General features: G+C 40.6%; 1 protein-coding gene across 2 annotated transcripts; it reads right to left on the bottom strand.

Annotated features, from left to right (window-relative positions):
• Positions 1-18312: 18312 nt before the first annotated feature.
• Positions 18313-20699, bottom strand: HELT (helt bHLH transcription factor). Of its 2 annotated transcripts, none has more exons than XM_003773025.1 (4): positions 20673-20699; positions 20039-20143; positions 19625-19721; positions 18313-18812 (listed from the first exon to the last, which is right to left on the bottom strand). In XM_003773025.1, the coding sequence occupies exons 1-4, from the start codon at positions 20697-20699 to the stop codon at positions 18313-18315; spliced, it is 729 nt and encodes a 242-aa protein (XP_003773073.1). The 2 variants fall into 2 exon arrangements, with proteins under 2 accessions (XP_003773073.1, XP_012407538.1); XM_012552084.1 differs by having other exon boundaries at positions 18313-18809.
• Positions 20700-24180: the final 3481 nt, after the last annotated feature.

The following is a 24180-nucleotide window of genomic DNA, read 5'->3' as shown; positions in this document are numbered from 1 at the left end:
TGTTATTTTCAAGGTTATTTGAACAGGAGGCATTGACCAGGATTCAAGTAACTGAGGAGTAAGGAAGAGATTTAAGAGGAACCCTTATTGTTTCACATTTTCCATCAGAGAAACTCCACCCACAAAATTTTATTTCACTCCATACACTTTGAAACTAGCCATCTACTCCTCTCAACCAGTTTGCCTGCCTTATTACCCCGTGTTTATCTTTTTCACTGATCCAGTAATTTTCCCAACCAAAGTATACTTCTGGGCTAACTTGCCCAGTTCATTTGGTATTTTCATCTTAGTTCATTCATTCATATTAGTATCAATTAGTTAATATCAGATATCTTTTGCAAAAAGGATGTTAATTGAAAAGACATAGCAAGGATAGGAGTTTAAAAATATTTCTCAAATTAGGGGTATCTTCTCCCCTTTTACATACTAGGGCTAAAATTTAAAAGTATTTTAAATACCTTCAAATTTAATACTTTAAATAGAAAATCACAAAAGTAGTGAGGCATACATGTAGGGATAATATACTGAATAAATAGGGCTGAGCCATATCTTATGATTCCTGGTTTGGGGGCTTTTTTCTCAAAATCCTCACCAAATTACTTTGGAGAAAGGCATTGACTATGAGTGAGTCACTCCCTTGCTCCCTGAGCCATACCCTTACAGGGAAAAGTGTCTTGGCTAATGGAAATATCCCTGTTAATTTGAGTTAGTTTGAGGTAGGTCCCTAATTGATATCATGCTTTTCCACCATATTTAGTGGCTCCAGGAGCCTATAGGCTCCAGTTATTGGTGGGATCTCAAATGACTTTGATGTCTCACTGGCCATTTGGGCTTTTCCCTTTAAGAATACTCATTCTGGTGAGATAAGGAAAGAATAAACTTAAAAAAAAAGCAGAAGCAATATGTGCCTATGGACACATGGTGCCTGGGTGAGAGATAGGCTAGCTACTATTCTGAACCAGCTCATAGTAGTCTTCCTCATTCAAAAGCTTCCAGGGAAGAATGCCAGAAGGAACATGCGAAGGACAGAACAATCCTTTTATATTTAAATGCAGTTCTGTCTCAGTACCTCCTAAGTCATCAATTGTCTGGCTCCTCTGCCAACCTGAAGAGTCCTCATCATCAAATAGAATTCAGTCACTCATAGCCAGAAGTAAGATCCCAAAGCTTCCATACATTATATTAGAACCAGATGGAAATCACTTCAGCTATTTAGTATAATTTCCAAGAAAGGGGAAATCCTGGCATCCTCTCATTGTCTAGTCCTCCCATTACAAATTTGAGTTGATGTAATCGTAATAAGGTACAATGTACTAAGGTACAATAAAAGTTAAGAAGGACTGGAAAAGAGACAGTCCATTTTTGACCAGCCTCGTGGTAGCTGTCCTGCCTTCTGCACTCAAGATTGAGTCAGACTATGACAGACACACACTGTGAAGGGGACAAGTAAAGACTCTAGACTCTATTCTTGACCATTCTCGTGGAGTCTGTCCTGCTGAGCCCAAGGCCTGTGCAAAGGACCTCCAGAAAGCTAGCCTGAACATTACAATTAAGATTGAAAAAATAAGCTCTACTTTAGTAAACAAAGTAATAACATTTTGTCTACCTCTTCTCTAATCTTGTGTATCCTATTTAAATCCCAAAAGAATTTCAGGAAATTTCTTAAGATTAAAATTCATATTAAATTAGATTATTTAACATGAAGAGGGGAAATATTTGAAAGGAATAGTGTATCTGACACCTGGGATATAAATTAGTTACCACAACGGAGCCCTGAATGTTAGCTCTGAATGTAGGTTCATCTAAAAAGATAAACTTTTTTCTAGCACTGAGTTCAGGAGGAATTTGCTATGTGGAACCTTTTGTTCTGGTACCATCGAATAATCAATTTACTAAGCATTTATTAAATATCTACTAAATGCCAGGTGCTGACCTAGGTGCTGGTGATATATTGCTTCTTCTCAAAGGTTTCAGATGAAAGACAACTATTTCAATTAAAATGTTGCAAAGTAAATGTTGTTCATATTATTAATGATACTCTGGAACCTTATGTGTCTTCCCTCGAAGAAGCTCTGATGCCAATTTCCCTTTATGTATTATATTTAAAAGTATTAAAGTATTATATTTACCTTTCCATCTGCCAGTCTATACATATTTATCTACATAAGCAGCCCCTAGAGAAACTCCCAAATTTAGTAGGAAGATGGGTTTTATAAGAGCACAACTTTAAAAATTTCAAAAACTGGTTGGATAGATTAATATATCCATCCTGCTGTCTCTTTCAAATGCCAAAAATCTCAGTTAAGTTCTTGGAAAATACCAGGTAACAGTCAATGGATTCTTTATTGAATTCTTGCACAAGTACCTGAAGAGCCACTATTCTATGTTATGGTTAAAGAGAGTGCAAGAGGTCACATTCTTTTATGAACATTCAGGAAGTAAGCTTGTATTCTCAAAAAATATCCCTCTTCTAAATAAGGAAATAAATTCACACAGTCATTCGAGTGTGTGAAGATACAATTTTCCCCCTGAAACAAAAAATAATCTGTCAATATATTCAAGAACTTGTATGAGAACTTGGTTGAGACCCTAAAGTTCTAACTATGTCATTCTCTTGCTCAAAAAGCTTCAGTGACTCTCTATATCATTTTAGGATAAAATGAAAATTTCTCTGTTTAGTATTTGAAGCCTTTCATGATTTCTCCCCAGCCTATTTTTCTATGTTTTAAGTTAATAATTGAATTGAATTGAAATGAATGAAGAAAAGATTTGGGTCTGAAATTTTTATAGGTCAAATTTCAGGCATTTCTTTCAAAAAATATCTTTTTTTTTGCTTTGTTGAGGGATAGTGTTCTAGTCCCTTCAAGCTCTATTCTAGACATACTGAACCAATTTCTGCTCCCCAGAAATATTGTCTCCTACTTTTGCATTTTTGCACAGATTTCCCCCTATGCCAGAAATGTTCTCTCTCTTTATTTCCAATTCTTGGAATTCTTAGTGTTTGTATATATTTGTAAAGGCTTTATCTTCCTATCTTATCCACGCTGGAAGAGTAGAAGCTCCTCTGGACTTAATCCACTTAAATTGGCAGAAAATGTTTTATTTGTGATTGGAAGACTAGGATTTGAATTTTTGCTTTACTATTTACTGTGGTATTTGTGTGCCCTTGAACAAGCAGCAAAATCTTACTCAGCTTCTCACCTGAAAAGTAGGACAGTGGATCTAGATGTCTCTAAAACCCTCCCTACCTCTAAATCTTTGAGAAATTTCTATTCTTCTAAACATAAAATTTTTAAACAACATCCCACAGTAATTTTTTCATAGCAAAAAAAAATGGCTAGAATTCTAGGGTTGTATTAGATTATCTCTGACTAGTTGGGTAATCTGAAGTGAGCCTGATGAACTTCCTAGGAAGAGTTATACTGTGTGATGCTGAACAAATCACTTAACCCATATTTGCCTCAGTTTCTATATCTATAAAATGGGCATAATAATATCACCTACCACCCAGCATTGTTATGAGCATCAAATGAGATCATTGCAAAGACCTTAGCAATATGTCTGGAAAATAAGTAAGCATCATTCAAGTGTTTGCTATAATTTTAGTCAGGGTTCTCAAAGATGGTAAAATTTTCTTTATGAGCATCTGAAATAAGCAAATTCCATAAATCAGAGACGGATTTTTTTTTTTTTTTTTTTTTTTTTTTTGCTGAGGTTAGGTGTCTTGCCCAGAGTCACACAGCTAGGAAATGTTAAGTGTTTGAGGCCATATTTGAACTCAGGTCCTCCTGACTTTAGGGCTGGTGCTCTATCCACTGCACCACCTAGCTGCCCCCAGAGATGGATTTACTGTTTTGTTGATTGTCTCCGCTTAAGAAAATGTTGAAGAAAATATTAATGATGTACATTGAACTGAAAAGTGTGAAAAGGGGTCTTTTTAACCATTTATCAGAACACTTCTAATTTGGGGCCTGGAGAGAGTGCTAATATGTGCTAATATCAGTCCCTGTAGATTTTTCAAGCCTACCTAACTTATTCACTAAAAGTTTGTTCATCAGTTTTTGACTCCCTCTCCCTCCCCCCTCCCCCTCTCTTTCCCCTTCCTCCTCCCCCTCTCCTTCCTCCTCCCCTCTCCTTCTCCTTCCCCTTTCCCTCCCTCCCTTTCCTTCCCTTTTCCTCTCTCTCTCTCTCTCTCTCTCTCTCTCTCCCCCTCCTTGTCAACACAGCCCAAAATAACCTCACCAGCTCCCCCTGCTGTTCAGCAATTAACAATACAGAGCCCATGCCCCAGCCAGCCCCTCTTAATTTCCCAGATCTGGATAACTAAAATCAACAGAAGTGCACCAGGGTTGGTTCAGTTTTCCTAGCCAGAGACAAAGAAGTATTTATGGCTTCCCAGTAGAGATTAGAAAAATCAGCTGGAAAAGGAAGATGCTTCATCTATCTCATAGCCAATATTCCTGGAATTCCTGGAAGCGATTCAGCCTAAGTTCTGTAAGGTACCATTTACCTATTTCAGCTCTGTAGCAGTCCTGTTAGAACAGATGCATTTTGGAACATCTGTAAAGCTGAACAAGTCATCTAGTGAGCTGGGCAGAATAAAAACATTCTTAAAGGAATATTTGCCTTTTAAGATGAGAACTTTGAAGACCCTGCTGTATGCAATCCTCGTGTCAGGAACTATCGTGGGACATAAAAGAATTGGGTACATTTGGGGCAAGTTTCTCCCTTTTCTTGGGCTGTAGTCCAATCCATGAAAGCTGGGAAAATTCATAGTTCTTGAGCTGAAGGCATCTCAACCCTGAAGAAACTGAGGAGCAGAGAAACTAACTTCCCAAAGCCAGTATAATAGGTGACCCAGTGAAAATTTAAACTCACATCTAATGAATGACATCATGTTCAACACTTCTGCTGAATCATACTGCCTTTCAAGATTTTCTTATCCATTCTCCACCCCCTTCACTGTACTGATGCCAACTGCCTTTTAGAAAACTCAAAATATTTCATCATATTAGAGAAGGAATGTTTATTAAAAGATCAATAAAAGAGAATACATGGCTCCTCTTGACAGAAATATGTATAAAACATCAGAGTAATTAAAAATCTAAGGGATTTATTCTTAGTCCCTAACCCTTCTTTCTCTCTGTCTCCCTCCATCCATCCCTCTTTCTTCCTTTCCTCTCCCTTTCCCTCTCTCAGCTAATTCACGTGATGTTATTCAGTACATCATTTTCATAGGCAAGATGAAAACTAGTCTTATCTTTCTGCTTTTTCTATTGTACAAAACAATGGTGAAACTTTTTAAGAATCTCTTCTTCCCTGAGTGTAATTGCTGTTCCCTGTGGGTCCTTTCTTCCCTGTCTCACCCTTCAGCTTCTTCCAGGTACCTGTGACATCTGTGAAGTCCTGTGGGACCCCATTCTCATTAACTTGATGTATGCCTTAAAAATGAAATTATTAGGGGATTCATATGAAGTTGGAATGAATATATAATTAATAATATGAGGAACAAAGTTTCAAGGAAACACAGTCTTTTGCCCATGGTTGAACAAAAGCAACTGAGAACAATGAAACTAAATTGGGTGAAAATTGGGTTATTTCTCTTCCCTCTTGACTAAGTGAGGAAAATCAGTTGTATCTACCATAAGATTTGTATGGGAATAGGTAAGGTTGGTACAGGAGAGGGAAGGGACAGTTTCTAAGTCCTGTAACCAACCAATGTTCCATCTAGAAAGAATCTTAAGAGTTATTTAATTAAATGGTCTCCAAATTAGAAGCTGGCTCCTGGAAAGGCTATAGACCTAGGTCAATGGGGGAAGAGGGAAGAGGGGTCACAGATACCTTATTCATGAAAGGTTGAGTTTGTCTCCAACTTAACTACATTACTATGGGCAAGTACTTTAACTGATCCTCAGTTTCCACATGTGCAAAATATGAATGATGATACCTATAATACTTACCAATGGACTACAAACTCATTGAGGGTAGGGACTTTAAAAAACCCTTTGTATAAAATTCCTGGCACATGGTTGGTGTTCCTCTCTTCTCCTTTTCTTTCCTCTCCTTTTCTCTCTTCTCCTTTCTTCTTTCCTATCCTCTCTCTCTCCTGGCTTCTAAAATTATTCAAATAGTTGTTAATTACAAATTAATTGGCAAATTTAATGGCTCTTTTATGAATTTTCATCTTTCTTGACTTTGCTGCACCCTTCATGACAATACTCTTTCTTGGTTCTTCTTCTACTTATCTAACACATCATACCTGGATGAGCGAAAGGGCTCCTTCCTCAGCCCTTTTCTCTTTACCTTCTCTATTGTTTCAATTAAAACGGGAAGGAATTTCAGAGGTCGTTTAATCACCCCCTTATAGAGGCCCAAGAGAATGAAGTAGAAGGGATTTCAGGGACCATGTAGTCACCCCCTTAAACAGAGTCCCAGAGGAAAGAAGTAACTTATCTACCATTAATAATTAGCAGATCCAGGTTCCTAATTCAGATCTTCTCATGCCATATTTAACATTCTTTCCACTTCAAAGAAGGAACCTTGAGTGAGTGAGTTGAATAAACCTTTGAAAAGTTGTTAACTGAGCTTCAGCAATAAAAGATGAAAAAGAAATGAAAGGAATTAGAGTAGATAATGAGGAAACCAAATGATCACTTTTTGTAGATGATATGATGGTATACTTAGAAAACCCCAGAGATTCTACTAAAAAGATATTAAAAATAACCCACAACTTTAGCAAAGTTGCAGGACACAAAACAAATCCACATAAATCATTAGCATTTTTATACATCATTAACAAAATCCAACAGCAAGAGATACAAAGAGAAATTCCTTTTAAAATAACTGTCGATAGTATAAAATATTTGGGAATCTATCTGCCAAGGGAAAGTCAGGAACTATATGAGCAAAACTACAAAATGCTTTCTATACAAAAAAAGTCAGATCTAAACAAGTGGAAAAATATTAAGTGCTCCTGGATAGATTGAGGGAATATAATAAAGATGACAATATTCCCTAAACTAATCTATTTATTTAGTGCTATGCCAACCAGACTCCCAAGAAACTATTTTATTGACCTAGAAAAAATAACAACAAAATTCATCTGGAAGAACAAAAGGTCAAGAATTTCAAGGGAACTAATGAAAAAAAAAATCAAATGAAGGTGGCCTAGATGTACCTGATCTAAAACTATATTATAAAGCAGAGGTCACCAAAACCATTTGGTATTGGCTAAGAAATAGACTAGTTGATCAATGGAATAGGTTAGGTTCACAGGACAAAATAGTCAATAATTATAGTAATCTAGTGTTTGACAAACTCAAAGACCTCAGCTTTTGGGATAAGAATTCATTATTTGATAAAAATTGCTGGGAAAATTGGAAATTAGTATGGCAGAAATTAGGCATTGACCCATACTTAACACTGTACACCAAGATAAGATAAAAATGGGTTCATGATCTAGGCATAAAGAATGAGATTATAAATAAATTAGAAGAACATGAAGTTTACCTCTCAGACCTGTGGAGGAGGAAGGAATTTGTGACCCAAGAAGAACTAAAGATCATTATTAATCACAAAATAGAAAACTTCAATTATATTAAGTTAAAAAGCTTTTGTACAAATAAAACTAATGTGGACAGGATTAGAAGGGAAGCAATAAACTGGGAAAACATTTTTACAGTTAAAGATTCTGATAAAGGCCTCATCTCCAAAATATATAGAGAACTGATTCTAATTTATAAGAATACAAGCCATTCTCCAATTGATAAATAGTCAAAGGATATGAACAGACAATTTTCAAATGAAGAAATTGAAATTATTTCTAGTCATATGAAAAGGTGCTCCAAATCACTATTGATCAGAGAAATGCAAATTAAGACATTGCTGAGATATCACTATACACCTGTCAGATTGACTAAGATGACAGGAAAAGATAATGATGAATGTTGAAGGGGATGCGGGAAAACTGAGACACTGATGGAGTTGTGAACGATCCAACCATGCTGGAGAGCAATTGGAATTATGCCCCAAAAGTTATCAAACTGTGTGTACCCTTTGATCCAGAGGTGTTACTACTGGGCTTATATCCCAAAGAAATATTAAAGAAGGGAAAGGGACCTGTATGTGCAAGAATGTTTGTAGTGGCTAGAAACTGGAAACTGAGTGGATGCCCATCAATTGGAGAATGGCTGAATAAATTGTGGTATATGAATGTCATGGAATATTACTATTCTGTAAGAAATGACCAATAGGATGATTTCAGAAAGGCCTGGAGAGACTCACATGAGCTGATGCTGAGTGAAATGAGCAGAACGAGGAGATCATTATATACTTCAACAACAATACTATATGAGGATCAATTCTGATGAATAATGATTATCTGGTTTGGCATGGTGATTAATAGTTCTCTGAGTTCAGTATGATTGATTTAATCTTACAATAAATAATGGTTTCCTAGTGATATAATGATTGGTTTATACTCAGTATAGAGCATATAAGCCAGGGGAGGACGCAGAGAAAGATTCATCCCATCTCACACCACCTTGGTGGCAGGCTCTCCTTAGCTTCTCCACTGAAACCAAGACTCCAGAAGGCCTCTAAGAAAACTAGCTGAGCCCCAAGTGAAGGAGATAGTACTTTGAAGGAGACAATAAAGACTTTTGGACTTTAACACCTGGCTACTCTTGTGCTGATTACTGAGCTGAAAAGAAGGCTGCCCAGAGACCTCCAGAAAACCAAAAGAGAACGTTACAAATATGTAATGAACAGAACCAGCTACACCCAGAGAAAGAACACTGGGAAATGAGTATGGACCACAACATAACATTTCTACTCTTTCTGTTATTGTTTACTTGCATTTTTGCTTTTTCTTCTCAGGTTATTTTTACCTTCTTTTAAATCCAATCTTTCTCGTGCAACAAGATAACTGTATAGATATGTTGTTATATTGTATATACACACATTATGTGTATAATGTGTATATACATTATATTTAACATATACTTTAACATATTTAACATGTATGGGACTACCTGCCATCTAGGGGAGGGAGTAGAGGGAAGGAGGGGAAAAGTTGAAACAGGTTTTTGCAAGGGTCAATGTTGAAAAATTACCCATGCACATGTTTTCTATATAAAGAGCTATAATAATATACATATATATATATATATATATGTTAAAAAAAAAAGAAAAGTTGTTAGTTGCTAACCTGTAGGAGCTCTTAAGAGGGCTAACGTTTTTTGAATGGGTTATTAAAGTACATTCCAAGATAGTTGATTTCTTCTGTAATCTTATATATTTTATTTTTTGCATTTAAATACAATCTTCTGAGAAGGGCTCCATAGCATCAGACTGCCAAAGGGGCCCAGAAAACAAAGACAAGAACACTTGGATTTTAATTTCTTTTGCCTCCCAGTTCTCCTTTAAAAATAGTAATAATAATAACAACAACAACAACAACAATAATAATGGTGATGTTGGTGGTCATAAACTATGGAAACTTCCCCTCTATTTCCTCTCTCCTTCTCTTTTCCTGCTTTGGTGATAGGAAGTTATACAATTTTACCAAGACCACTGACTTCCAGATTTTGGCACAGGACCATGAGATTGTAAAGCTAAACGATATTTGGACCTGGAGCTAATTTAAGAATTTCCCAGGGCAGCTAGTTGGTACAGTGGATAGAGCACCAGGCCTGAAATTAGGAGGACCTGGCCTCAGACACTTAACACTTCCTGGCTGTGTGACCTTGGGCAAATCACTTAACCCAATTGCCAAAGCAAAAAAAAAAAGAAGAATTTTCCATCTTTGAAATTCCAAGTTCCTATTTACAAAATGACTACAAGTTTTTTTTTTAAATGCCTTCTAGCTTTAATTAGTGGCTATTTCTCCACTGATTCAAATGGCAACTTCTTCAAACCTGGATAGACAACCTTCATGAGCTTCTGTAGTCAGATTAATCAGACAGTAGCTAGCCTTCTGATGATAAGACTTTCCACACTTAACTAGATTAGTCCTTGGAAGACAGTCTCACAATTCATCACCAGGTTCATACTCAAACCCTTTCTATCAGGAGGATTTGACAGAATTTGTGCTCCATTGTCATAATCTTTGAGAAACCACTGTTGCCTTTACTCTTATCATGAAATATTGGGAGAGAGGATAAATGAATGATTGAATGAACGAATGAATAAAAAAAAAAGCATTCCTTAAGACTTTACTATGTGGCAAGCATTGTGTTAAGTTCTGAGAATACAACAGGTTTTAGTTGTTTGTTTTTCCTTTGTTTTTGAAGAGAATTAGTGACATTAGTGATGTTTTGACTGGTGAGCGACTTGGCTTTAAATGAGGCAGGCTTGCACCAATTGTCAACCTCACTCTTGTAGAGAGCCAGAACTCTGGAGAAATATATTTAGGCAAGGATTCTTACAACAAGGTGTTAACTCAGTTGAATGGATAAGACAATGGTTATCTAGTTTAGCATGATGCTTAATAGTTCTCTAGTTTAGTACATGTACTTAGTACTTAATGTAGTTCTACAAGATTGACACCAATTCAGCAACATTCACACCTACAATATTGTGTGATACAATAGAGTATATAAGCTGGGACAAACTCAGCCAGAGACATTTATTCCATCTCACACCACGTGGGACTGGCCTGTCCTCCTTCATTTCTCCACTGAAACCAAGTCCCATCTGAAGATCCTCAGAAAGCTAGCCCCAAGTGAAGGAGATAATAAGGAATTTGGACTTTATCCCTGGCTATTCTCGTGGTGATTATTCTGCTGAAATGAAGGCTGGTTCCAAGACCTATAGCAAACCAACCAGAACATTACACACTCTTTCCTTCAGAGTCATCAGAGTCCAGTGTCAAAACCAAAGTCAAGATGACTGGCAATGGCCCAAAGTTGACCTTGGCATCCTTGACCAAGCTCTAAACACTCCACATACGGGTTTCAGTATAATTCTTCTAAAATCTACAAGAATATTTAAGGATCTAGGAATTCAGAGAACTAGAGAAATACTGATGTGTTTGTGTTATCCTTTGGTTATGATAGCAGTGGCTCATTTTAAACATAATTTAAAAGGAGGAATTATTTCAAAACCATCATTAAGATGTAACAAAAAAGTAAAGTGTTCTAGCACTTTCTAATTGCCCTCAGAAAACCCAATGACACTCAAACCAAACAAAACCAAATTTATGAGTGCTTCTGTGAAAAATTTGGGGGCTGCTCAGAAAGAAGAGACTAAAGTTACATGTTTGTTGATAGGAGGACATTGGAGTTTATACGCTGCCCTGACACAAAGAATGTTGTTCTAGTTGTAATTTTCATTGGCTTCACAAAACTCTATTCCATGTTTGTCCTCATAGTACCTTCTTCTTCTCCCCTTAAATTTCTTTTATCCTCTTTCTTAAAGCTCTCTTTTTTTCTTTCCCCCTTCTGTTATCATGGCTTCTCTTTTCTATCTGATTATTCTCAGCATTCTCAGACTCTGTCCCTAAAATGTCCCATGTTTGATTTTCATTGTATTTGTGATTGTCTCCTTAATATTCCCTGATAGGCTCTTTGTTCTAAAACACAATTGTACTTTCTTCTCTGTTTTCTTCATGTCTACTAGTAGCTTAGCAAAGTTTATAGTAAGAAAGGGTTTGTTGAATTCCATATTGAGAACTTCTTATCTATGACATGCTCCAATGATGGGCAGACCCTTTCATCTTCTTGTCTAGCAGCATCCTCTTGTAAGTACTTTTCCTTAACTTCTGTGTACTGACTGATAAGGACAGACACACACACATACATATAAAAATGTGTGAATAATAATTTAATTCAATTTACATTGAATGTTTATTAAATATGATTATATGATTATAGGCTTCATCTTAATATCTATCTCAACTAGCCATCTACATAAACTATTTCATCATCTTCCTGTTGCCATTGCCTAACTCCTCATTTGTACCAGCATACTTCAAACTGGGCCTGAGAGCTGGACTTCTTCCCAAAGCTGGCTCTTCCTAAAGAATCAGACCTGAATCCCTGAAGAAGATTCTATCTACTTCAGATGTTCTACCCTAGAAACTAATCCAGTCTTACCTCATATGTACCTCTCCCCACTTTCCACACCCTCAGAACAAAACTTCCTTTTCTTATCACATTTCTTTTAGATTCAATGTCTTCCTCTATAAAAATGTAATCTTTCTGAAGGCAAAGGCTGTTTTTGTCTAATCTTTAGCTTCATAGTTCTTGGCCCATGGTAAGTTTTTTGCTTTTTTTTTTTTCTGAGGGAATTGGGGTTAAATGACTTGCTCGGGGTCACACAACTAGAATTAAGTATTAAATGTCTGAGGCTATATTTGTTGGGGCTTTTTTTCGAGGTATATTGTGCTTTAAGGTTTGTGAAACACTTTATTTTATTTTATTTTTTAATAGCTTTTATACATATGGGTAATTTTACAGCATTGACAATTGCCAAATCCTTTGTTCCAATTTTTCCCCTCCTTCCTCCCATCCCTTCCCCCAGATAGCAGGATGACCAGTAGATGTTAAATATATTAAAGTATAAATTAGATACACAATAAGTATACATGACCAAACTGTTATTTTGCTGTACAAAAAAGAATCAGACTCTGAAATATTGTACAATTAGCCTATGAAGGAAATCAAAAATGCAGGTGGGCAAAAATATAGGGATTGGGAATTCAATGTAATGGTTCTTAGTTATCTCTCAGAGTTCTTTCTCTGGGCATAGCTGGTTCAGTTCATTACTGCTCCATTGGAAATGATTTGGTTGATCTCATTGCTGAGGATGGCCAGGTCCATCAGAACTGGTCATCATATAGTATTGTTGTTGAACTATATAATGATCTCCTGGCCCTGCTCATTTCACTCAGCATCAGTTTGTGTAAGTCTTTCCAGGCCTGAGGCTATATTTGAACTCAGGTCCTCTTGACTTCAGGGCTGGTGCTCTATCCACTTCACCATCAAGCTGCCCCCATGGAAAGTTCTTAATAAATGGTTTTCCATTTATTTATACTATATGACAAGCGCTGGGCTAAGTACAATGCCGTACAAAGGCAAAAAATAAACGTCTCTGTCCCTTATGAGCTTATACTTTACTGGGGGAAACATTAACTATACAGGTAAGAAAATACAAATCGTTTGGGATCTGTCTGTCTATTCTTTATCTACTATCTGTCAATCTTTCTTCTATTATCTATTTACTATATATCTACCTATGTATTTATCTATCATCTATCTACTTATCTACTTATCTATCTATCAAACTGCTGCAAGACTCAGAGGGGCTGGAGCCGTTCCCTTGTGCTTTCTTTTTTTTTCCACTAAGGGACCTCTTTGCTCTAAAATAGAGGCAGCTAGATGGCAGGGTAGATAGAACAATGGGCCTATCAAACCAAGAAGACCTATATTCAAATCCCACCTCATTTACCAGTTATATGACTTTGAGCAAATCACTAAACCTCTCAGTTTTCTTCATATGTAAAATAGGGATAATAATAGCATCTACCTCTCAGGACTGTCATAAGTGTCAAATGAGATATTTGTGAAGCTCTTAGCACAGTACCTGGCACATAGTAACTGCTACACAAATGTTTTGTTATTATTATTATCTAATGCAATTCTGGGGGAATGAGACATCAGTAAGAGGGATCAAGTTCTCTTTTCTAACATTCTTCATTGTTATCACATATCACCTACCTCCCCCCACACACATACACACACAGGGAAAAATTATTTACCTCTAAAAGACTCTTTTTTAAGATATACTGCCTAAAGTTAGGCCATCATCAGTCACCTTGATTTATGTCTCGCCACTGAACTCTGATGACTCAAGAGGAGAGAGTAAGGCTGATGACTTGGTACAGCCCTTTTACTAAAATTCAATTCACTTGCAAGTCAAATGTACATGAGACTGAGTTAGCCATCCTTCTCTGCCTCCATCATGCAAAAGAGAATGCCCTGAAAACTTCGTCTTAGTGTCACAGGAGGTACTTTAGAGGCAATTCAGTTTAGTCACTAATCCAAAAGATGAGGAAACAGAAGGCCAGGAATTACCCCTTGCCGAAGATCCCATAGTTGGGCATGACTTTGAGATCCCAGTTCTTTGATTCTAGAGCCTGTTACAAACCAGCTCTGCAATTGAGGATTCTAAACAGGGTAAGTCCGGAGAGTTAATTCCACTTCGGAAAGGTGTTAAGAGTCTGTTTAATTTTTGAGGGCTGGATTCCCAGGAAGCTAGTTCAGTTTGGGAATCTCACAAAATGTTTTGTACTAAGGGAAGATCTCGGGGTGCAAAAATTTTTTTCAAACTGCCTTAGGATATTCCTATGACTTTAGACATAGTTTGCAGTAATATTCAGTCATTACAACTCCCTTCTCACTAGACCCAAGAATCTGGGAGGCCAGACAGTTTTCCAGGGCACTGAGCAATGTCAGGAACCACTCACAGGATGCTTCCTCTTTTTTCCCTTGATGTTTTTCCGTTTCTAGAAACCTCTGCTCAGATCTCCTGGGACCAGCTACCTTTGTGACTGCTGGACTTCAGCTTTGCCAGCAGCTGCCACCTTCCAAAGCCTTCCCTGATACCCACTGGCCCTGACAAGTGATGGAAATCTAGAATAGGGCCCCTACCAGTACACGGGGCTCTATTTGTTCAATAACGCTTGGAAGCACAAGTGAGCTCTGTATTAAGGGAACTGCCGGGTGCCACAACCCTAGCGGCTGCAGGGGGCTTCCTTATCCCCGCAATACTGAACCAAGGGGACTGACCCCAAAGCACCAGCCATCAGCTTTGTTCCTCAAGCCTCAGGAGAGAACCTTTGATTTCATGGGGATGATTATTTTTATTCTTGCCCACTCAAGGATGAAGCCCAAGAAATGAGAGATTGCCCCTTTCAGAGTTGTCACAATGGGTCACCTCCAGCCAAACCCACTGTTTTTGTTTTTCTGTGTCTTTTTTTTTTATTTCTGGGTTTCGTTGGGCCTCCCTTGGAAACCAATACTATACAACTTACTTAAAGAAAGGGTAGAGAGAGAGTGCATAAAAAAAGTCAGACAGAGAGAAAAAGAAGGCGGGGATGGGGAGGGAGTTGGAAGGGAGTAAGCTGGAATCTATGTATTGTGGGGGGGGGGCAATGGGAAGGGATATATTTAAGTCATAATCTTATTTGAATCAATTACGTTCTGAGGTGACATTTTTAATCTTTTGGAAAGTCAAATTATCTCAAGTTCGACTTTTAGTGAAGGCTGAAGAACTGGGACTTTGGGTGGAGATCTGAGAGAAAGATACAACACACACACACACACACACACACACACACACACAGAGACACACACACACGCTGAGAGAGGGGGGAAAAGGGGAGGGAGACTTTTATCCTAAAGTCATTGTAAATCTAAAGCAGGGTTTATCCTCCCCAGTTAAATGAGAAAGGAAAAAAAAAATCAAGAATACCAACATTTGAGGTACAAAGACTGTCATGGACCAGTGGAAGTTTGCAAAATTATATGTAAATGACTGAAGTTTTTACTGAGGTGGCCTGTGCTTTCCCAAAGCTAATCCCAAAGAGAAAATCTACTTAGCAAAAAGAGAGTTTTGTCTAATTTGGTTAACAGTTGAGAAGTGACAAAAATGCTGAATATATTAATAATTTATATTTCCAGGGTAACACTATATCTTTAATGCTTCGCTGCCGAAGGGAATTCAGATTGGCTTAGTACTCAGAGGAAAAAAAAAACAACCCTGAAAGGCCTTCTTCATATTCTGTATCCAGCACTGATGAAAATGAATGTAAGACATGTGTTTCCATAATAGCCACCATCCATTCTCCTGCTTCTGCATAATTTGTTTTGATCACATATTGCTCAATGTATGTTTTCAGAGGTGGTTTTTCTATTCTTGCTCTTTCTCCTTCCCCAGCTCTGTTCATAGTTTGTTTACATCTTAGCTTCTATATAGCAGCTACCACAAAGATGTCTGACATACAAGACTTTTTTGTTTGCAGATATGTATATGTTTTAAAAGAAAATACACATTACACATTATACTTTTTATCCATTGTAATGAAGATCTATTTTGCCTCTCTCCATAGAATGGAGTTTGATGGTTTACAAATTGTGGGTCATCCCTTTCCATGACCTCAGTAAACAATCCAGGTCAACTTTCCCTTAAATCCTTCCCAGGGAAATGGAATAAGTTAATTTACTATCCTTCAGTTAAGTTGGGAAGGGAACACGTCATAGCCCTTCAGCTTTGCTGTGTTCGTACCAAAAATCATGCCCTGAAAAATATACATTAATTATTTCATGCACTTCCAGTGGAAAAAAGTTTCTGATGATTTATGAAAAATATCTCAAAGAAAAGAATGGAGGAAAGAGAAGTTTCTGCTCAGCTTACTTGTCAAAAAGAAACCCCCCAAAATCTCTTTCCCAGTACTACAGAGTCAGTTTCCTATTTTTTCCTTTTTCTTTTCTTTTTTTAAATTGAAAATTTCTTTAATTGCTAAAACACTGGTCCAACTCCATTTGGATGATTCCAATCTCCTGGAGATCACTACCCAACATCGAGACATTTACAACTTTTTTTTTTTTTTTTTTTAACCATAAGGTGGTGCCTGGAGTGTGATTTAGGGATCAGATCCGAAGGATAAAGTCCTCCCTGGAGAGAAAAGCTGGCTTTGGAGCTCAGATGTGGCCCTTGGGTTACTACTCCCAACTCTACAGCTGGACTCACCCAATAGCTTAGCCTTTCACGACCCTTCCCGAATTCCCCCCAGCTGCCAGGCAGAATGAGAGAGATAAGGACTCTTTTGTGCCCGGCCCCTTTTCTCCTCATCGCTCTTTTTCTCTAAATCTTTTTCCTTCTAATCTATCTTCTTCCTGTGATAAAACTTTCTATTCCTATCCCAAAGAGCTAGACTGGACCTGAAAAGGTGAATGCAGCTTGATGACCGAAGACAGAAAAAGTTTGTATGTGTGTGTGTCTTCATAGGAAAAATCTACTTTATTTCCTTGGTGGACTCCTCATTTCACTAACAAGGAAACTCCCACTTCCTAGTCATCAAAAAAAAAAAAAAAAATCCTTCCTTATCTTCTCATCCTGTGGGATTGTTGTCCCAAGTGTTTTCATAAATCTTGGAGTATCCACCCAGCACCTCGGATCCCTTCCTTTGCTTATCTTGGAGTATTTTGGAGATTTGTGGTATCTATCCCACAAGGGGAAATGCATGTCTCTCCTGTTCATATGCGTGCACACTTGTGTATATATGTATTAGGTATGAAAGTGTGAGTAAAATACTGGTAAATAAATCCTTCGAACCTAGACAATTCCAGAGTGTTCTGAATTTTGCAAATGTGAGTTTACCAGCCTCTCTCCCCCTAATTCTCCTTCCCTACCCCCACCCCCAAGATCTTATGGTTGTAGTTAGCTCACGGTTGGGAAACATCATAGAACTTTGTTTTAAATTTGAACTTTATATTTTAAAAAGTTATTTACAGGAGAGTCGAGCGAAACAGAAAACAAGGAGAGAATGGTGCTTCTTGGGTCAGATGCAAGAGCGCACTGTTTTGGCGGTCTCGGTTCTGCGCGATTTTGTGAATGGATAGAAGAGATGAGGAGTTGGGTGGCTGCAACTGGATTAACTAAAAATCATTCTTCTGGGGGGCAGATTTGAAGGTTTGGGCTTCTTGGACGCATAGCTATCCCGTTCGACTGTTCTTCCCTTACTTTCTCCAGACCAATGCGCAGAGCGCTTGAGACTGACTGGTGCGCAGATGGCAGAGGGATTTCCCTTACCAGATCCGCCTTCAGGAGGGGAGGAGCTCGAGTCACTATCAGCCCGCATCCGCTGGCGGAGGAATGAATGGCTGGCTCCCTCATCCTCCTCCCTTACCCAAGTAGCATCCTTTCCAATCTCCAAACTCTCCGAGCCAAGCACTGAGATATCCTCTCATTACATCCCAGGAGCAACTTCAGCAATCAACCCTCCCCCCCCAACCCCAAAACCCACCAATAACCTTCATCTTTATCCCGACCAAGCTCTGTTTACCTTTTGAGAAGGCACTGGAGCCGAAGGTAACAAATCGAAAAACCTTCTCCCGGAATTTCTTTTTCGGAAATGATTTATTAGGGAGATAGGAAAGAGAGGAAACCTTCAAAGGACAAACTATTCTTCTCCCGCTCCTTCAGACTGTGTGCAAAATATTTACATCTGTACAATATACAATATTTCTCCTAATTATGTCCAATCTGCAGTGAATTCATAGGGGCACCGCAGTCTGGGCTACCCTTGTGTTATAGCACCGGGGCGTGCTGAGGAGTATGCAGGTTTAAGGTATTAGGGTGGGAGTGGCCGATCAAATTGAGATAGTGACGATCCAACCCCTGCACGGGAGCCAGGAAGGGGCTATGCTGTTGAGTCGGGTTGGAGAGGGTCACCGGGGTGTTGGGCAAGTAAGATAAGCTAGGGCTGCGAGCAGGACCGTGGGGCCAGGAGAAGGGGCCATGACCTGGCCCCTGGTGGAAGACCGCGGCTTCAGCCGGGCTGTGGCCAGGGTACTCGGGGCCAGCTGGATGAAGCTGGTAGGAGAAGTCTGATTCGGGGAGGGAACCTAGCGAAGGGAACACGGGCTCGGTGACCAGCCGCGCTTTGGACTGCAAGAAAGCCAGGATTCTCGCGTACTTTGTGTCCTTAGTCTCCATCCTCTCCACTGTGGTCAGATAATGCACCAAATTCTTCATGCATTCGTGGTAACCGTAATGGAAGTAGTTGGCGAATTCCGCTAAAAGTTCTGCTGGAGAGTCAAGAAAGCAGTGCTAAAAAAATCGAACGAGCATTGAACTCCCCTTCCTTCGACCCGTGGCTTTCTAGGCTCACAGGATCGTGAATTTAGAGCTGGAAAGGACACTAGACGTCATCTTGTCCAACTTCCTCATTTGACTGAAGAGGAAACTCCTCAAAGTCATAAAGATAGCAAGTGTAGGAGGCAGGATGCTACTTAGTTCCAGCTACTTTGAAACCAGAGCTTTCCGCAACATTTGATTAAACCAGCATTTATTTAAGCACGTGGGAGGAGGGCACAGTCCTAGTGAGGGGAAAGTGCAAATAAGACCTTTTCCCCGTCCCTTTAGAGCGTAAGGTTCATAATTAAGGTTGGGGAGGGAAGATGGAAACAATGACTTGTAGGCTTTAAAGGCTTTAAAGGCTTTAAGCCCTTCTTTCTGCGTGTATAATTTCGTCTGGTCATCACAAACAAATTTCAAAACCGTTCTCATTTTCCTGTCAGTTTCCATCCCAACAACCTGGACACCTAACCTGAAACTCTACATCTAGGAAATATTAACAAATCATCTACCTTTTCATTCACCTTTTCATCCATCACCACTGTCTCTCAAGCTTCTTTGAATGAGAAGAGAACTGAGTAACAAATCTGATGGGCTTGTTTTGTTCCGTTTACTACAAACGCTTGGTGGAGAATGTAGGTTAGAAGCAACGCGTCCCACGCTCTACCCAGAGTTAAGCATCTAGGTCCTCACCAGCCCTGGAAGTCCCTGAGCAGTCCTCATTGTGTCCCACAAGTTCCAGGTAACTCACTTGGGTACTTACCTTTCTCTCTTCCTCGGGGGAAGTCTGCGGAGTGCAAGGCTCTCAAGTATTGTACCGTCATCTCCAAAATCTCTGCTTTCTCCAACTTCCCCGAACTCTGCAAGTGAAGCAAATAGAGGTTCTGCCAAGGGATCAGGTTGAGAAGGGGGCAGAAGAGGAGAAAAGGTATCAAATAGCCATCTATGTCCAGCCACCTGATGCTGGATTCTTATAGCCCGGAAAAGGTATCAGGTGGGCGCTGCTCCCAAGAACCCACCGGATACTGGGTGGGTCCTGAAGGCTTCCCCAGGGCGGTAGGCTGGTGCTGCCGCACTTCAGACTGCCCTTGCCGGGAGGCGGGATGACTCCATCTTATATAGCCAGTGGTCCCGGCTCTCAGACAGTCCCTTCTCTCCTTGGTCTAGTCCTTCTTACCTGCTTCGCTAGGGCCATGGGCACCGTCTTGCCCAACTCATTTAAGCAGCGGTTGATCCGGTCCCTCCTCCGCTTTTCGATAACTTTATGGGAAACTGGAGTTCTCTGCAAAAAGAAAAAAATTGGGGGAGGGAGATGTTATGGTTTTGTAGCTTCTGCTACAAAGTGAAGCAAGGAGAGGGCAGGAAATAGAGAAATGAGAAGGCAGAGCGTGGTGACATCTCTAGTTCCCTCTAGTTCCACCAGTTCAATATATAAAAAGATGCAGCTATCTACAAATGTTCACAAAGAGTTGTGAGTCTACGTGCCCTGGGACTGGCGAAGAAAGAGCTAGAATCACTTCCGAAGAGTAAGTGGCTCGGTTCCCTGTGATTCCTCCTCTACGGAGTTGGGCTAAACTCCCCTGCTGCCTGATTGAGTTATCTGGAAATTAGCCCCAGTCGGCTGGCGTTTGATTTCACAGCCGGGGTCCCAGATTCTAGGCTTTTCCCCCTTTAGTCGCACCCTCAAACTCCAAGAGAGCTGCTCAAACACATTGTCAGGATGCAAACTTTCACTGGAAGACGAAGAACTCGTAAATCTAGACGTTTCCAGCACCAGGGCGCAAGGATTGGACTATGGAACTCCAACTCACTTTGCGTTCCTTTAGCTTGTCAGACATTCTTGGAAGAAACCTCGGGGAAAAAATAGTCACCCGCTCCTCTTTCCTTCTCGTGTGCTTTCTCAAGTGCTTCAGGTAGACTGCAGCCTCCCAACTTCGGAGGGGCTGCTTTATAAAGCGATCATTTAGGGGGAACTGAGTGCATTCATGTTTTGAATTATTCCATAGGATTAGAGAGCTGCGTTTGGGGAATGTATGCATTAAAGATCAGTTTTAAAGAAGTAAAAAAAAAAAAAAAATTAGCAGCCAAGGGGGTGGGTTGGAGGGGGCAGGCAGATCAGCTTTGTTAATCCACGTGGCCCTTCAAAGGACACGTGATCTTGCCAGGGATAACATTTGCATGGCAACCGCCCGGGCGGGAAAAAGACGCATCAGACTGGAGCCTTGTGTGCGTGTGCGTGTGCAAGCGGGAGCCCCAGCCACCTCTGCTGCAGCCAGAAGAGCGCAGGGGCGCAGCAGCCGTCAGCACCGGGGGGCGGGTGCACTCACAAAACCCAACTCCCTTCTTTAGTCCCACCGCCCTGGCTCACACGATCGCCTGTTTACAAATCCCAGCAAGCCGGCCAGCCAAGCGCCGAGTGCATTTTAAAGCCTGTCCAGAGTCATTAAAGTAATTAAGTAAGCCTTTAATAGGCTGTTCCGCCGAGTTCAAGGGAGAGCTCTTGGAGACGGAGTCGCCCCGTTTGTTCTCAGCCTTTTCTCACACGACTTGGTGACACGTCCATCGCTCTGCTTTTTGTTTACCCCGCTTTATTTGTCGGACACCCCGGCAGGTGTGGGGCTGGGGCTGGGGCTGGCACACGAGGCTCCCGGGCTGCCTCGCCCCTCCCGCTGCCCTTTGGCACGCGACGCTATCCCCCACCACCATCCCGCCACGTTTGTTGTTTTTTTTTGTTTTGTTTTGTTTCTTCTCCCCCTTCGTCTCCCTCTTTGCAGGGGGAAGAGGCTCAATTTGTAGCCTATTATCCTATACGAAAATGTCCATTGAAAAGTATGAATAGTTTCATTGGGCTAAATTTTAATAATGCCGGAGGGTGGGGAGGAGAGAAAGACTGGGGGGCAGAGGGGGGGGGCGACGCGAGGAAGAGCGGGGCCGAAAAGAAAAGGGGGAGTGCAGCTGTCCAGGGCAGGCATTATGCGTCGTCACCTGCGAGAGGGGGCGCCTACAGACCCCCTATTCATTTGCCTAATTTTGGTCAATTTAACAAACTTCAGGAGAAATTATTGTGGCTTTGTCAAGGAGGGTGAAGCCTTCTGATCGAATTAACAGCATGTTTTGATCCGGTAAATGTCATTAGAAAGGGAGAAACAATCGCGCTTAGAGTGCTCTGAGTAATGCGCCCAAGTGGAGACGCCAAAGCGCACAGCTCACAAAGGGAGCAAGTAGCTGCCACAGGGAACTTTTGTACCCTCCCATCGCCCAAGTTTTGACACAAAAAGGCATTATTTCATACTTGAATACGTTTAATCCAACGATTGTCTATTTTCTGCAAACATATTTTCACAGCATTGTTAACTTTTTATGTTCCTCTTTCGCGGGCGCCTTTTCTCGACGTTTGGGGGCGGGAGAGCGCAGACACTTTGGGCATCAATATTTGTCACTGAAAAGGGCCCCGTGAAGTTAGGGAAGTTGATCTCTTTTTTATGGTTTTAGAGCGAGAAAATATCGGGGTAGGAGGAGGGAGGGGAGGAGAGGACAGAAATGAAGGAGGGAATTAACTGGACGGGAGGAACGGAAGAGAGGGGGGCGGCGGCGGCAGCTGGGAAGCCAGCTCTGCTGTGTCTTCTCTGCGCGTCTGCTGTCTGTGTAGCTCTGGGGTCCAGGGGTCCTTTCCTTTCAGCCCTTCCTCCTGCCCCTCTTCTGTACACTCCCCTAAAGTGTCGAGGACTGGAATTGGGGGGGGGGAGATTTCTCGCGGATGGAAACGATCAAATCGTGTTATAGTTTATGATTGCAGCCGACGGTTTCTAATCCTTTCCATCTGGAAACTGCAGAGGCTTCACTAGAAATAGTTCTTTCCCCTCTTTCACACCCACGCTACTCCGCCCCTCATAAATAACTTTTATTTGGGGTTGATCACAGAGAAGACCTCGTTCTTCTAACACTCCCGAATTCACCTTTGTGGGGGTCTTCAGTTATCTTGTGCGGAGACAACGCTGCACCGTGTTTGGTGATGGAACTTCCTGGGCGCGGAGGCGATTTCAAGGACGGGGACTTGCGTGGTCTCCGAGTATAGACTCAGATTTTCCAGGGGTCCACCTGCTTCTTCCCCCTCCCAAATTGGGGAGGGGCTATTAGTGTCTTTTACCACACACCCCCTCCCGCCCACGATGGGTTTATCTTCTTCCAATACATCTTCCCAAAATGTTTTCTTTTCTTCTTCACGCCAGATTGGACACAAACTCACACCCTCCGGCAGGTTGTTCGGTCAGCAGGTTTGTTGATTTCACTATATTCACTTCCACACAATGGGATTAAAAACTAACCGTTATCATCCAAATTAACCAAACCCTGAATGGCAAAAGGGGAGCGCGCCCACTCCCCCCCTCCCCTTTTTTAAGCCAGTGGAGATGGAGTTGATCCTCTTACTATTGGTGTTAACCACCAGCTGCAGCGGCCAACTTTCTAAGCAAGCAAATTGTTTTATTTCCCAGGGTTTGATCTCCGAGCTTCAGCTGTGAGGCTGGGCCTTGGGTGCTAGGGAAAGCTGGGTCAGGGTCCAAGAACTGGCCAAGGAGAGGAGGGGAAAGGAATGGATGAACTGCCACGCGTTCCAGGACCGTGTAGAAACGGTTCCTCGTTTCCTATTTACAGACCAGAGAATTGAAGGATTTCAGTCAGTCAAGCATTCTCTCTTCTGATGTCCTGCCATGGTCCGTAGTCCAGTGGGAAAGCCTTCCCAACTCCTAGGAACGTCTTCTGCCTACTTCACTTAAGTTTTGTTAATGACAATCCTTGAGCACTTGACTTTTACTTTTTCCTGGGGAACGCTCTTCTGGTTTTCTTTTTTGTTTGAGGACCTTTATGGAATTTGAAATTTCTTGGGCCTGGAAGGGTTTTTTTTTTTGGGGGGGGGAGGGATGAATTTCAATATATATTGTTATATTACTGCTTTCCTCACACTCTTTAATTGCCCCCCCCTTCCTTATGGATTGTTGGAGCAAAAAGAGCTGAAACGGTAATTTTTCTTATCTTTATGGAAAAACTTCTTTACTGATACAGATGTAATTTATAGTCTTGAGGATGGGGAAGGAGGAACTGAGAAGTCACAGGATCAGAGATCAAGAGCTGAATGAAGTGTTAGAAATACCAAGATAAATTAAACTAGTTGGCACAATAGCATTTGGCCCTGAAATCAGGAAAACCTGAATTCAAATTTTGCCTTGGCACTTTCTGGCTATGCCACAACAAACTGTTGTCTGCCTCAGTCTCCATATCTGTAAAACGGGGATAATAATAGCACCCTAGGCAGCTAGGTGG

This window comes from Sarcophilus harrisii, chromosome 6, assembly GCF_902635505.1.
Source record: "Sarcophilus harrisii chromosome 6, mSarHar1.11, whole genome shotgun sequence".
In the NCBI taxonomy this organism is placed as follows: domain Eukaryota; kingdom Metazoa; phylum Chordata; class Mammalia; order Dasyuromorphia; family Dasyuridae; genus Sarcophilus; species Sarcophilus harrisii.
This window is presented reverse-complemented; position numbering and strand designations above follow the sequence as displayed.

Coding starts and splice junctions, on each gene's coding strand:
- HELT (XM_003773025.1), bottom strand. CDS start 20,699: ATGTCTGACAAGCTAAAGGAACGCAAA. Junction 19,722..20,038: donor CCATGGCCCTAGCGAAGCAG/GTAAGAAGGACT, acceptor CTTCACTTGCAG/AGTTCGGGGAAGTTGGAGAA. Junction 18,813..19,624: donor CCCCCGAGGAAGAGAGAAAG/GTAAGTACCCAA, acceptor TTGACTCTCCAG/CAGAACTTTTAGCGGAATTC.